The 13,804-nt window shown below is 39.5% G+C and overlaps 1 protein-coding gene across 1 annotated transcript in view; it reads right to left on the reverse strand.

Moving 5' to 3' along the window:
- Window positions 1–3,389: 3,389 nt before the first annotated feature.
- Window positions 3,390–13,804, reverse strand: part of MAPK1 (mitogen-activated protein kinase 1) — a 33,018-nt gene continuing 22,603 nt past the window's right edge. Inside the window, exons 5-9 of the mRNA XM_014894564.2 lie at window positions 13,525–13,639; window positions 12,851–12,982; window positions 10,588–10,697; window positions 9,733–9,860; window positions 3,390–7,509 (exon numbers count right to left, since the gene is read on the reverse strand). Of these exons, the coding sequence (XP_014750050.1) occupies window positions 9,744–9,860; window positions 10,588–10,697; window positions 12,851–12,982; window positions 13,525–13,639 (474 nt within the window). The 3' untranslated portion in view covers window positions 3,390–7,509; window positions 9,733–9,743. The remainder of the gene's footprint in view (window positions 7,510–9,732; window positions 9,861–10,587; window positions 10,698–12,850; window positions 12,983–13,524; window positions 13,640–13,804) is intronic.

Consider the following 13,804-nt stretch of genomic DNA (forward strand, 5'->3'; position numbering starts at 1 on the left):
AGGCAAACAGAACCCAAAGACAGAGCTACAGTGAAAGCCACAGCAGCCACCGAAATGTTTCTGAGTAGGCAAACTGGCCTGCAAGTTTGTGTCCCCTCCACACCTGTGCAAACCTACTCAGAAATCCTGCAAAGGTATGTATGTGTACAAAAACTAACAAAAAGTTTTTTAAAAACACAGAATGCATTAAAAAATCTAAAGTTTGAACTCTTGAGTCTGTGGTGCCTCAACTGTAAGTTAGAATATCTGTTTTAACACTTCCAGGAACAAAGAAAGGATTTTTAGTCCAAATTTCCTTTTCAGTACTAGCTATCAGAATTAAAGGTGACCTAGGAGAAAGACTTGACTAAAAACCCTACCTCTTGTGTATCATCAGTTCAGTGAGTCTCGAGCCAAAATTCAGAATATTCAGAATTTTTGCATTTGCAGTTTTAAGGCAGAAAAAGATGTTCACAGCAAGCCATTTAGTTTTGGATGCTACAAAAAAAATCATCAACAAACCAACAAAAATAAATAAACAACCCCCCTAAAAGGTGCATCTCAAGTCTGTTAGTAATATAAAAGTTTAAAAAATTTGATGGCATTCTCTTACAGCTTTGGGATTTTTGTGTTTTTTGGTTTTGGTTTTTTTTGTTTGTTTGTTTGTTTTGGGGTTTTTTTGCTAAAAAAGTCTGAATTTTCAGACATAGATCACACATCACAGACAGAGAAATTAACATCTTCCATTATTTCTAAGCTGTGTTCAAGATCAGAACTAAACTCACGAGGTGGAATAAGAAATCCCTGCACTGCCAATGGCCCGGCTGGGGCCATCCCGGGGCTGGCCCAGGACTGGAGCTGCTCTGCACTGTCTGGCTTTTCTCCCCAGAGGCAGCAGCTGAAGCAGGGCTCCAGGGTCAGCTGCCTGGAGCCGGCCCAGCTCTGTCAAACACAACTGTGTCCTTGGCTCAGCTGTACAGAGGCAAAAAATGAAAGAAGCAAATAAAAGCAGAGCTGTGAGACTGCAGGAATCTACAAGCGTGCAATGTAAGGAAAAGTAAGAACAAAGGAGTGAAGTCATTGAGCCACAGCAGACAAGGGACTTTGGAGAGAGATCCCAACATGGAAAGTGTAAACCCCTGAGGAAGAGCAGTCGCTGGAAGAGGAACTCAGTTAGATCAAAGGTCAGCCCAGTGCAAGCAGCAAGGCAAGGAGACAGGGAGGAACAGTGCTGCAGGCAGCAGCCAACAGCTGTTGCACACAAACTCACAGACTGGGAAGAGAAATCCAAGTATTTTTATTACTGTCTTTTTAGGTGAGAAAACACTGCAATCCCAAGGCCCTGGCAATTTGCTCTTTTCAGGGAAATGAGGAATGGAAGACTTCAAGTCTCTATTCAGCCTTCACATACAAACACAAGCTACCTCTGTACTAAGCTAGAAGGATCACACATTTCTCTACCACACTAATTAATCAGCTAGAAAGAGAAGGAACTTCAGGAAAAATGGGTTCTGTGTGTGTGCATGTTGAGAGGAAAACGAGAGGCAGCTTTAGGGAAGTAGCAGGAAGTTTTCAGTATTCACAAGGTACATCAGTTTAACAGGATCAATAGTCTGCTGTTTATCATCAGAAAGCTCACAAATCCTACAGAAGAAAGATTTTTTTGTAACAAGTGGAACTTGTTTAGACTCAGTTTAAACACAGAGAAAAGTAAATTACCAGTAGTAAGATGCACTGGGAAAAAGGCAGTTTTAGAAAACACGTGAGGAAAAGTCGTCAGTGTAATTTATAAATTACAGGGGAAAGCCAGAGGGGTTACAGAACAGTTCTCACATTCAGCTCCCAAGATCAGGCTTCACACAAACAGCACATGAGTGGGGCTGCCTCTCCAACGGGCATGTGAACACCTCTGACACCAGGCTGATTTGCAAACACACTCAAGTTGCCTTTGGAAGCAGAGTTGCAGCTCTAGAACTCTTTCTGAGGCTACCTGGACTCGTGTGGTGAGAGGACACATCAGAGCAAGGTAACCACCACCAGACACAGCATACATTGATGCAATGATGGTTTTTTGAGTCTTCTACATGCCTCAAACGTCTTTAAATTTTTCAGTGTTACATACATGCAATTTAGTAGAAAGAATAACTGAAGATGAAACATGCACAACACAGAATTATCTTTGGTCTGCAAAGTCCTGGGTAGAGTTCTACACAAGTTGCTGCCATCAGACCTCCATTAATCTCTCCCAATAAACACGGCTTGTTCTCAAAAGCAGCTCTTTGCCTGCCTTCCTGAGTATGAGTGCAGCATCTGCCCAGCACCTGAGGGTGCTCACTGGAACCACCAGCCTCCACCCTGCCCCATGTGCCCAACAGCTCAGGAGTGCCCACTACAGCTGAAGCTTACAGATGGAGAGCTTACAGCCAGTTCTGGTGAAACACAGGAAATCTGTGTGGTATTTCGAACTAATCCCACTGAAACAAGGATCACAACATTCAGTCAATCAGTTGCTTGTCAAAACCTTCCTGGAGCCAAGCTGCTGTGCAGTTGTACCCTGAAGTCCCTCCTGGAAGCACATGCTATGGTGAACACACCTTCTCCCAGGGGAACAGCCACAGCCAACAAAAATGTAAGAACACACAGAAACATGGCAAAAATTAAATTCTGTATTATTCTTGGGGAAAAAAAATCTGTAGTCTGCAGTGAAAGCCAAGGAGGGGAATGAGAGATCAATTTTTACAAGCCAATTCTCAGAGCTGTTACAGACCTGTCAGTTATAGTTAAGCTTTCTTTAGTTTTAGGTCACATTTTTTTACCTTTTCATATTAATTAGAGAAGTTTTTAGCTGCCATTATCCAGCTACACCTTTTAAGAGTTCAGTTCTTCGAAGAAGAATTAAAAGTCCATGACAGTGATATGAACTTACTTGTACTGCTCCCAGAAATTCCACATTTCAAACCCCTGGTCAGAGAACCTTTTTGTACTGAAATGAAAACATCTGGCCTCTAAGGATTACACAAGTAATAATTTTCAAGATTTTGTGGGGACAGTGCAATATGAATATCCACATAAAGAGTACCAAAAAAGCCCATGAACCATCAGATACACTGGAATTGATTTGCATCACTCAGCAGGTCAAGATTTCATAATTTTCTCACACCAAAGATAAAACATTTCTGCCTGTCTATAAGGAAAGCTCATCTGTGAGGTTTGTTTTTTTGATGGCTTCCCTAATTTAATTCCAAGCTGGGACAGTTACACGGGGGACACACACGTTGAGCAGTTACAGCTCTTGCCTGCAGGCTGCTCCCTGTGCACTTCCACGGAGGGGCAATTTTGGATCAGCCAATGGACCAGCTCAGGGCAAAGCAAAGTCCCAGTCATTCTAGATATGCACGGAACTATGCTGGTTTGGTAATACAGGGACACAATTTAATGATTTTCTTTGCATTTGTTTTTACAAGATTCAGATGCCAAAAACAAAACAGAACATTAAGTTACCTGATTTAAAAAAGAAAATCACAAACGTTTACAACATCAAAAGAATAAGACGAAATATAAACCTTTGCTACTTACAATTGATCTATACAGATTAACCAAATCACAAATCTGTCACAATATAAATGTTTAATTGTTACAATGAATAAGAACATACAGAAAATGATTTATTTATTTTTTATAAAATCTTCCTTTGCTTTTTTATTTTAAACTTACCATTAACTAAATTAGCTATGCAGGACTTGTGGGGTACATGACTAAGAAGGCACCAACAGTACAAAGCAAAGACAAAGCAGTTTGAGTATTTTAAGAGTGCTCTACACTGATACAACACGAGAAAAGGCAACAATAGTAAGTAAACCAGCTGCAACCTTTAGAAATTTGTTCTAGATTTACACATGTAGTCCAACTTTCACATTTCCGCCGATGTGTCACTTGGTTTGATCACAGCACATGCTACAAAAACCACTGTAAGCTTCACTTTACTAATGTGCACTTTTCACTAATTTAGTGTCTTGAATTCAATTGTTAACTAAACCATTTTGAACCACAAATGTATTTAAAACTTAGTAAAAGGATTGTTTGGACTTTTTTGTTTAAACCACTGCATTTACAAAAATATTTCCCCTAAAATCTGGGATTGCTTGAAGACATTGCTGTACAAATATAAAAGTACTATGCAAGGGACCAAATTCATAAGTATATGGTGTGTATGTATAGACCTATATTTATACCATATCACTGTGCTGTAACAACACAATAAATTTATCAATAACCAAGGACTATATAAACTACACTAACAGAAGCAAATATATATTAATAAAGTTTAAATCTATAGTACAGTTGCTCAGCAAACAACTTCGACATGGTATAAATATATCGTAGCATATTACAGTGGGCAGCAACAACAGGTTTTTCTTTCTCTCATTCTGCAAGGAAAGCCCTGCTCAGCTCCTCAGGTTTTGTTTGGCCACTGCCGAGTTCTGTCCCCACTGCCACTCCCAGAAGCTCCCGGCGCACGCGGCCCAGCTCTGGTGTCACAGGGCTGAGAAGAGTCTGGCCACAGGCAGGACAGCAGAGTCAGACACTTGTTTGCCAAAGCATCCATGAGAATTTTGTGTTTGCATATTTTTCTTCAGCTGTAAGGTTGGAATGTTTTTGACAGTGAACTGTTTACATTCCTTATTCCCAAAGCATCTTTACCATGAAATATGCATGCTACTTTGATTAAGAGTTGCTGTTCTCTGCTCTAAAAATATAAAAACTGCATAAAGAAAAGAATCCAACGTAAAATGATGAAATAACTGACCTAACACAGTGTTGTTAGAGGCACCTTCTTTAAACTATTTTCAAAATCTGACAAAAGAAAAAAAAAAAATCCATCGTGCTTCAGCATTTGACGCATCAACAAATTCAACCCAACAATGTTTACTGAATTCAGTAAAAGACTGATGAATGTGGTTATGGATCCTGATGGATGCCAATTGGATTCAGCAAAAGTAGCTAAGGAAGAAAGCCCAAAAGCACCAGACATTAGATAAAGCAAACCCTCAGCTTCTCACTCAGAGGGAATGCAAGGGTAAGTCTATACCTCCCCAAGCATCCCAAACTAAAGAAAGTATTAAAAAAAAGAATTGGGAAAGAGAAAGGTGAAGTAAGCTGCCAAAGTTCTTCCTTAATAAATTAAAACGGAGGTGTTACAAACTAATTTCAGTAACAGTCATCTTTCCAACCATGCCAAAAATGATTCCTGTTGTAATGATGATCATGCAAGTAGCAGAGATTCTAGAAATATTTCAACTTTTCAAAACTGAGTGAGAAAAGCATTTTGGTAAAGATGTGTAGAAAGGTCAAGAGAAATTTCTACACTGGTATCAACAGTCAAGTGCATATTTTTTCTATAGAAATGTTTTTAGCATAGGTTCCATACCACGATTCCATGATCACTTGTGCAGTGTCCTGATAATGCTCCGAATTTGTTCCCCACAACAGAGATTTATGTACCATAGGAACTTCCTAATAGAAAATGCCCTTTAAAGATGAACCCTTCTTATTAAAAATTAGTTTTGGCAGACTAACACTTAAACTATAGGAAAAAGAAAATTTTGAAATGGAATCTTGTAAGCACCCTTATCTACTGGAGTCTAAGTTAATGGCTTTCTAGATTTCTCTGAAGAGCAGACTAAATGGTATGAGGAAGCCTGGAGTTATTAACCAGCCAGCATCCTTATGTACTACAGTAGCAATTGAACCTGATTTCCATTCAAAGACATTACCCAAGAGGAAACCAAAAACTAAATCTTAATGTTAATGTGAAGATATAAGATTTAAATTTATTTCCAGGAATTACAAGTGCATTTTGTTCATATTAGCAAGCAGTCTTTATACAATCCATTCTTCACTGCTGCCAAAATAAAATGAGAAAAAGACAGCAGAGATATGAAAAGCTAAAAATAGAACTATTTTTCCTAAGTTATTTGTTGAATAGCATTTCAGTTGAACACAACTCAGAGGTAACAATAGATTATTTTTTTTCTCAATCATAGGCATGTGGCACTTAGACAATCATCTTTGCACAGAAAGCTTTAACAGTCATGCGAGGGCACAGTAATTATTTTAAACAAGGCAAATTTCTCACCACAGAGAGCAGTGGGGAAAGAAAAGGAGGCACTGCACTGGAACATAACACCTAGTAAACTCCACATTATACAATTTCAGTAACAAATACTTGAAAAGATCATTAAAAGGTATACAATTTTAAACGGTATTTAGTGCTAGCTTTGTTTGGTTGTCCTAACTCAGCATTATCAGAAAAGTTTGATAGTACTTGACAACAGAACAGTACTTCATGTCACGAGCTCATGGAGGCTTGATTACAAATCACCATAGTGTAGGTTGCAAGAAATGAACTTGAGATGCTGACATGCTGTAGGAGCAAAAGTAAAATCAAACTTTCTCATTTGAAGATGCAGTGTTCCTCTCTGCAAGAATCTGAATGTCAGTGATTAGATTCAAATGTCAAAACTATCAATCCTCATTTGAAGCATTTCATTGGTATGCAGGATGTAGACTGAGTTAATTAACATCATATTTTGGTTTCTTGCTTGCCACCAGATACGGCTGCCTTGCCCAGGAAATGCACTGGCCATGGGGTCATGGTGCCATCGTGGTCTGTGTTAACCCTTCCAGCACCCAGGGAGCAAAGAGCAGCTGCAGCTGCCACCTTGCCTTTGCACAGGTGTACAAACACTACTGCATGATAGGAACTTTGGGAGTACTATGCCTCCAACGTGGGTGAACTTTAAATGATCTCTCTTAGAAAAAGCAGGGAGAAAAAGGTACAAATTTTATCAATACATGGAAAAATGTTTCTCAGATGAATTCAGTTAAGTTGGGCTCCTATGTGGCTCTTACACTGGATAGAATACCTGTATGTACAGCACAGGACACCCAAACAAGTGCATAAGCAAGATTAACATGAACACAACTTATGCTGCAATCCATAGCATAATGGTACACTCTGCTGGATGCTAACCAACCATTTCTATTTAAAAAGGACGTGCAAAAAAAAAATCTGGGATGTCACTGACTTAAAGTGCCCTGAATAGTAGCTTTTCTAAAAAAAAAATGCCAGCGACTTCAGTAAAGTCAGAAATACATAGTTCATGGTGTAAACGTCTTACAGGTTAATGAATTATCTTCTTGGATATTGATCCAGGAGTGAAAGGAACCACTGCATCTTTCAAACCAGAAAGCAAGCAGTTAAAACACGGGCAGCAGTAGGTGCACGTACAGTACAGTACTGCAACAGGTCAACAATGGGCATTACGCATAGGAGTGTCAATTACAATTCTTCAGGCTTAAAAGATTCATTGAAAGCATGAAAAGCCAAAACTACCAGGAACCGCCCTCCTGAATGGCTCAAAGGAGTTAGTGGATAAGCTGAGAGAGGCCACAAGACATGACCAACAATAAAGAACTGGGAAGAGGAACAGCAACGTTTGAGCATGCCCAGTCCTTTAAGTCCTTGTCCTACAAAAGAGAGCAGAAACACATTTCAGTGAAGGAAATTTAACATCAGCTTTTAAAATAAGCCCTTTCCTATTTCTGTGTTCTGTACACACTGTGTTTACCATGAGCCAGAGCCAGCAGGATCTACAGATGTTAAAAAAGAATTTGGAAACAGTGGACATCAGGGCATTCAATTTTAAACTATTAATTCTTCAAAATATTATGAAGATTAAACATAACTAATCAAAGAAGTACATTGTTTGTCTGAACCAAAAATCTGTTATTTTCATATTGCTTCTCAATTCCAAAACCCACAGCCCAGGGGACACTTTGAATCTCGGGAAACATCTCCGTGAGAAGAGCTGGCTGATAAAGCACAGGGGAGTGTGCAGGGGAAAGGAGTGCACAGCAGGACACTGTTACTGTGCATTTGAAGCCAGCTCCTGGGGACTGGCCCTCACTAGGGTGTCAAGCAGCCACGTTCAAACTGTCGTGCTGTGGCACAGCTGGCAATCCTAACCCCACATTACCAGCATATTATCCAGCTAAATACAATATTTCAATTTCAGCATTGTGCCAGCCAAATCAACTCTGCATAGTAGCATCTGAAGGTAACATTGTTATCAAACCAGAAACTTCTGCTAGCAACGGATCACTGATATCTTTATCCCTAATCCTTTTATCCCTTAATCCCTAATACAACCTAGGTAAGTATGGTCTGGGCAGCGAGGCAAGCAAGAGATCACAAACCATGATTTACCACAGCAGTAACCACTCACTGTCCTTGCTTGAGACTACAGTCTACCAGGAACAGGCTTCATCTTGATGCTAAAAATCTATCTAACTTTCTTCCACCATGTGTGCATCCACAGCTCTGCTCTCACACAGAAAACACGGGTGAGACATTAACACCTGTCAGTTACTGTGTCCCAGGTCTGCTCTATTAACAATGCCAACTAGTGTGTGAACCTCAGATTTCCATACCTTCTAATTATTACAACAGCTCCAATATCATCTAACAAACTTAAATAAACAAAATGCAGTATTTGTAAAAATTGAAATTTGATAATGTGTGAGCTTCTATACATCTAAATATTCAAGCCAGTAGCAACAGCAGTTATCCTATTAAAGTAAAAACTGCATTTTTAAAAGTTTCCCCACTTTTTTTTTTTCTTTCCTATTAATTCATCATTAAATGAAAACCTGGGGATATATGCAATGTAGAAACTGAAATCTCATTTTTAGTGCAGAAAAATTATTGCTTATAGCAAAGCCACAAAGCTCCAGCACGCTGCCAGCAGAGCCGTGGATTTCTGGCAGCAAGGAAGCGCCCTGGCTCAAAACTTCACCTTCCTGCTGGAACTGCCCACACAAAGCTGAGATTGCAGAATGCTGCTCTGAGGGAGGACAGCACAAACCAGGCAACCCAGGGCAGCCTGTTGCCTTTGGCTTGTTTTTCCTTTCCACTCATAAAACTTGGATACTTTCCCCATTAGTATCACAGAAGTTTCACAGGTACTCCAGTCAAATCAGTGTTTGACCAATTTGATATGAAACTCCTGAGACTTGCAAGCTTTGTGGTACAGGAAGATCAATTAAGCTCATTGATTTAAAAAAAGTCAGCCAGTGAATATCAGTAAATTTCATTTTAATTTAAACTTTTAGACCATCAAAATACTAGGAAAATTAGTCATAAATAATTTATGAATATTTAAATACCTATTCTTATTTACTCACACTATTTGGGAGCTACTTAAAACTAAAGATAATTCATACTAAAGTTTCATGTCTGGGTTTTTTTCCTTTAAAATAATTTAAGAGATTTCTCCTCTGTACATTACATATAGGAGGAAGTTTTTTAAAAAGTGTTTGAAGCCATATGACAAAATTATGCATCTGTAATATATGAAGAACATTGCTCCTTAAAATGTTTTTTTAACAAATTTGCATTTCAAAGCATTACCATTGCTTTTATTCTAAGCAGGACTATTGAAATGCAATTCTTGTTCCCTAAATGTAACCTACAAACAAGGTAAACACCTCAGACAGTTGCCTGGATTCCATGTGACACTTCAATGCTGTGGGGAAACAGAAACTTTCCTCAAAAACAGGACAGGACTGGGTCAGTTCCTTGGACAGGAAATCACTGGGCACTGGGAAAGGCAAGTCCTTCACACTTCACCAGCAGCACCAAAGTCCCAAATTTTCCCCCTGCCTGAGCATCCCCCATTGCTGTGACTTTACCTATGCACAATTTAAGATCGGTATCCTGGCTGGAATCTTGCAGTTTCCTCAAAAATCAATTCTTTCAGCTTTTCCTTCGGCAAGTCATCCAACTCCATATCAAACTTGAAGGGTGCTTCAGCTACAGGCTTAACAATACAAAAAAAAAAAACAAAAAAACAGAGATTACTTTAATGTCACTGCGCTGTTGAATTTCATGCAGTCCTTTTATGGATGGGGAAAAGAATCTAAAAATGTCCTTCACAAAAATATCTAACACTGAGCAGTCTTCAAGGGAGAACTTCCCCTATTAGTCCTATTTGTGCTTTATGTAATAATTTACCAAATTTCACATCAACCACAGTAAGTACCTACTCAAATCCAAACCACAAAGTTGAAATATTTATTCAAGGCTCATAACTCAGTATCCACTTGAAGAAAACAATTATCTTATACATTTTTATTTCTTGGAATAAACATATCTAGCTTATTTCCTCCTCCCCTATTTCTTCACAAAAAGGAGTCAGAAATCTCCTCAGAACTGTACATAAACTACAGCCAGTTCTAATTCAGGGTTTTTAGAGCACAATCTGATGGCAAACTCAGTCATTCTCCTCCTTTACCTCAGACATTATGAAACCAGGCCACATATGAGCTGAGAATCTCCATTTTCTGGAGAGGGAGGGCACCTTAGTATCTATTTATTGTGCAGCATCTCCTAAGTATTGTACTAAAATGAGAAATACAAATTTTGGTAAATTGATGCAATTTGTTCTTCAATTCCATTAGTGTAGAAGACATATTACCCTTAAACTAAAGTATAAAATAATCAGCTGGATCATTTTATCAAAGTTTACATTTTAACAATGTCTTTACCTCATCACTTGGATCATAATACTGCTCCAGATATGGATGGGCTAAAGCTTGCTCCACTTCAATCCGCTTATGAGGATTAAAGGTCAACATTTTATCCAACAAATCAAGTGCTAAGAGGAAAAAAATGAGCAAGGGTTTAATACACACTCCACAGAAGTGTTACAAACCCTGACCTTACCCAGACAATACCCACTAGCCAAGGTCTGTGCTAAAGGCAGGGCACCCCTGGAGCCCCCCGCTGTAGCTGGGAGCTGTAACGGGCACAGAGGCCGTGCCTGCCCCTCTCTGCACTCCTGGGCACCGCCTGCTCCACAGGGGGTGTTACCCTGCCAAAGCCCTTCAGCCCCACAAGGGATGGCAATACAAGAAACACGGAATCCTTTGGTACAACAGAAATTAAAGAGATGAGACTTTTTCTTCCCTCAGAAAAATGCTTTGGATTTTTGCACCAAAATCCAAACTAAGATGGAACTTTTCTGAAAGAAGTAATTATGAATATGTTCTTATTCTGAAAAGAAAACTTGGCTGTTTAGGGATGAAAATATCATCCAGAAGTCATTAGGAGTTCTAGATCATCACAGTGAAATATTCTGGCACGACCAGCAGCACAGAAGATACTCTCCAGGGAAGAGGCAAATACATTTATATTCATGAGATTCAGGCAAAATCTGTTGAAGACAACTCGTAAAGAATCCATAAAGAACCTGAAGATCCAGTAAGACACAGAGTGAGGTCTGATGAAACTCTGGACAGGCATCACAAATCAGTGCTACTGCAGTTGGTCAGCTACTTTGCCTGTAACACATTTTCCTTTTCCAAGAAGAGAAAACACTGAATACAGGAGCAAGAAGCCTTAGAATATCTGCAGTATCCTAAATTCCATCACATTTCTTCTCACCACATAATTTATGAACCAGAACTTTAACAGAGGCTTCTTGTTGCAGTGCAGCAGTTGCAGCTTTGCACCAAGATAAGGAGCACACCTGTGACCTCAGGTCATAGAGCAGCCTGGGGAGGGAGGAGGCACCATCACCATCACCATCACCCTCCCACTGCAGTGAGCTGCTCCAGGCTCTGCAGAACCCAGCCCTGCACAGGAGACCCACGTGCATTCGAGGGCAGCTCCAAAAGCCTCAGACCTGCAATGTAACCATCACTGAGTTCTGCTGTGGTTCCCTCAGCGCTGGCAGCTCCTGCACTCAGCCCCAGCCGGGGCACGTGGGGCACAGCGCTGCTCCTGCCCTGAAAGCTGCCCTGGCACAGCTGCCCTGGCACAGCTGCCCTGGCACAGCTGCCCTCGGGTGCCACTGCCAATGTGCTGCACCCAACAGCACATTCCCCCTCAGCTGAGGTACCAGCACTGCCGTCATCTGTGCTGTCAAAGCCTACGGGGAGGAATCTCACACTGATCAGAACTATTATAAAAGCAGAATAAATCACTGCTGTTTTCCTCAATGACAGGGATCATCTACTCCATACAGTTCCATCTGCAGAAATCAGCTTTTACATGGTAATTCAGTACCTGATCATATCCACTAAGAGTAAATTATCACATCAGTTAAAAAAGAAGTGACTTACAAATTGTGCTAGAGCAGGTAAAAGAGCACTGTACTATGAACAACCACCCTTAAACTGTATGAAGTTGAATATAAAAGGTAAATTAATAGCTATCTAGCAAAACAAAATCATATTTACCCTTTACTAAAGCCTTGTTACGAAAGGTTAACTATTATTATATTCCTTGCTTTTGTAACTTTTGCTCCACATATCCTAACTAAATATTTTAACCCATGAAATGTTAAGCTCTCATGGTACCTAAGGACTCCACTCACTGACTAGACCCTGTCTGACCTACAGCTGATGCACAGTCTGCACAAACTCTACCCAGGGCAGCAGCAAGCAGCTGCCTCCTACCTGATGTTAGAAACAAAGTTCAAGACTTGTTTGATGCTGGGGTTGAAATCCAGTGCTGATGTTCTGAACTTGAATAATGTCCTGTGCTTCCAAGGACAGTGACAAGAGTTTGGATTTCACATGTAAGTTAAAGACTAAACTCCACAACAGGTAATCTTAGAGTTACTAAAAAATGCAGTGAAAAGATAAACTAGTGTGAGGGCTTTGTGCTGGTTTATGATTTTATATTAGATTTGCAGTGCTATTTTAAGGCACCTGCATGTTCTATTTCCAATATAAACATAAATTCTTAGGTTATAAAAGCTCCCATCCTGCTTTGACTTTGATAATGTAATAGAGTATAAAATACCTTTGGGGTCAGCATTTGGAAACAGCCTGTTCCATGGTACCTTGTTTTTGTGTGGTAAGGAAAGCAAGTAGTTTCTGGCCTTTAAATTTATTATACAATTCAAATCTTCTTGGGAAGGGGATCCAAGTATACCTAAAAAATATGAATACAAACAATAGTGCATTCTATGAAAAGCCCTTTAATACAGCTGTATCATATCTGCTAAAACTCAGTATTAAAACTGCTGGGAAAGAGATTTCAGACCAAATGTTTTAAGGATACAGAATACCTAAGGAGTTTTTAGAAACTTTTATTAATTTTTTTTTTTAAGTAAATAAATGGATCTGAGTTTTCTAATGATCTATAATCTCTTAAGAAAGATCCCAGTAAGTGGTGTGCCTATAGAATCTTTTTACAATATGGCCTGGACTTATTAATATATTAGCTTTAATTTTTTTTAATTGTGTTTTAAAAATATATCTGCTGATGTAATCAATAAATTGGTAAGTAGTCTCTAGTTGTCCCCAAAACAATGATTACCCATAGCAATTGCTGCAAAAATAACTAGAGGGGACAGCAGACACACCTGCAGATCCACACCTGAGACAGTGACCCAGTGGGGAAAGAGCAGCCCAGCTGGCAGACATGAAGGAGAGACATATGGATGTGGAATGCTGCTTTTCCATAAAGCTTACCAAGGATATGGTTAAGTTGGTCAAGGTAGTGTTTTCCTGGGAAGATGGGTCTGTTGGAGAGCATCTCTGCCAGAATGCAGCCCACTGACCAGATGTCAATAGACTTGGTGTAACCCTGCAAGTGAAGCAGAAACACATTTTTGTCAAATTTTTGCATAATAGCAGCAACCTGTTACTTTACTAAACTGTGAAAGTGCACACCAATAATATTTTTCTGTTTTAGATGAGTCATGCTTGTTCATGCTGTTTGGTTTTTCTGTACAAATGAAATAATTAAGAA

This window comes from Sturnus vulgaris, chromosome 19, assembly GCF_052056855.1.
Source record: "Sturnus vulgaris isolate bStuVul1 chromosome 19, bStuVul1.hap1, whole genome shotgun sequence".
Lineage (NCBI taxonomy): Eukaryota > Metazoa > Chordata > Aves > Passeriformes > Sturnidae > Sturnus > Sturnus vulgaris.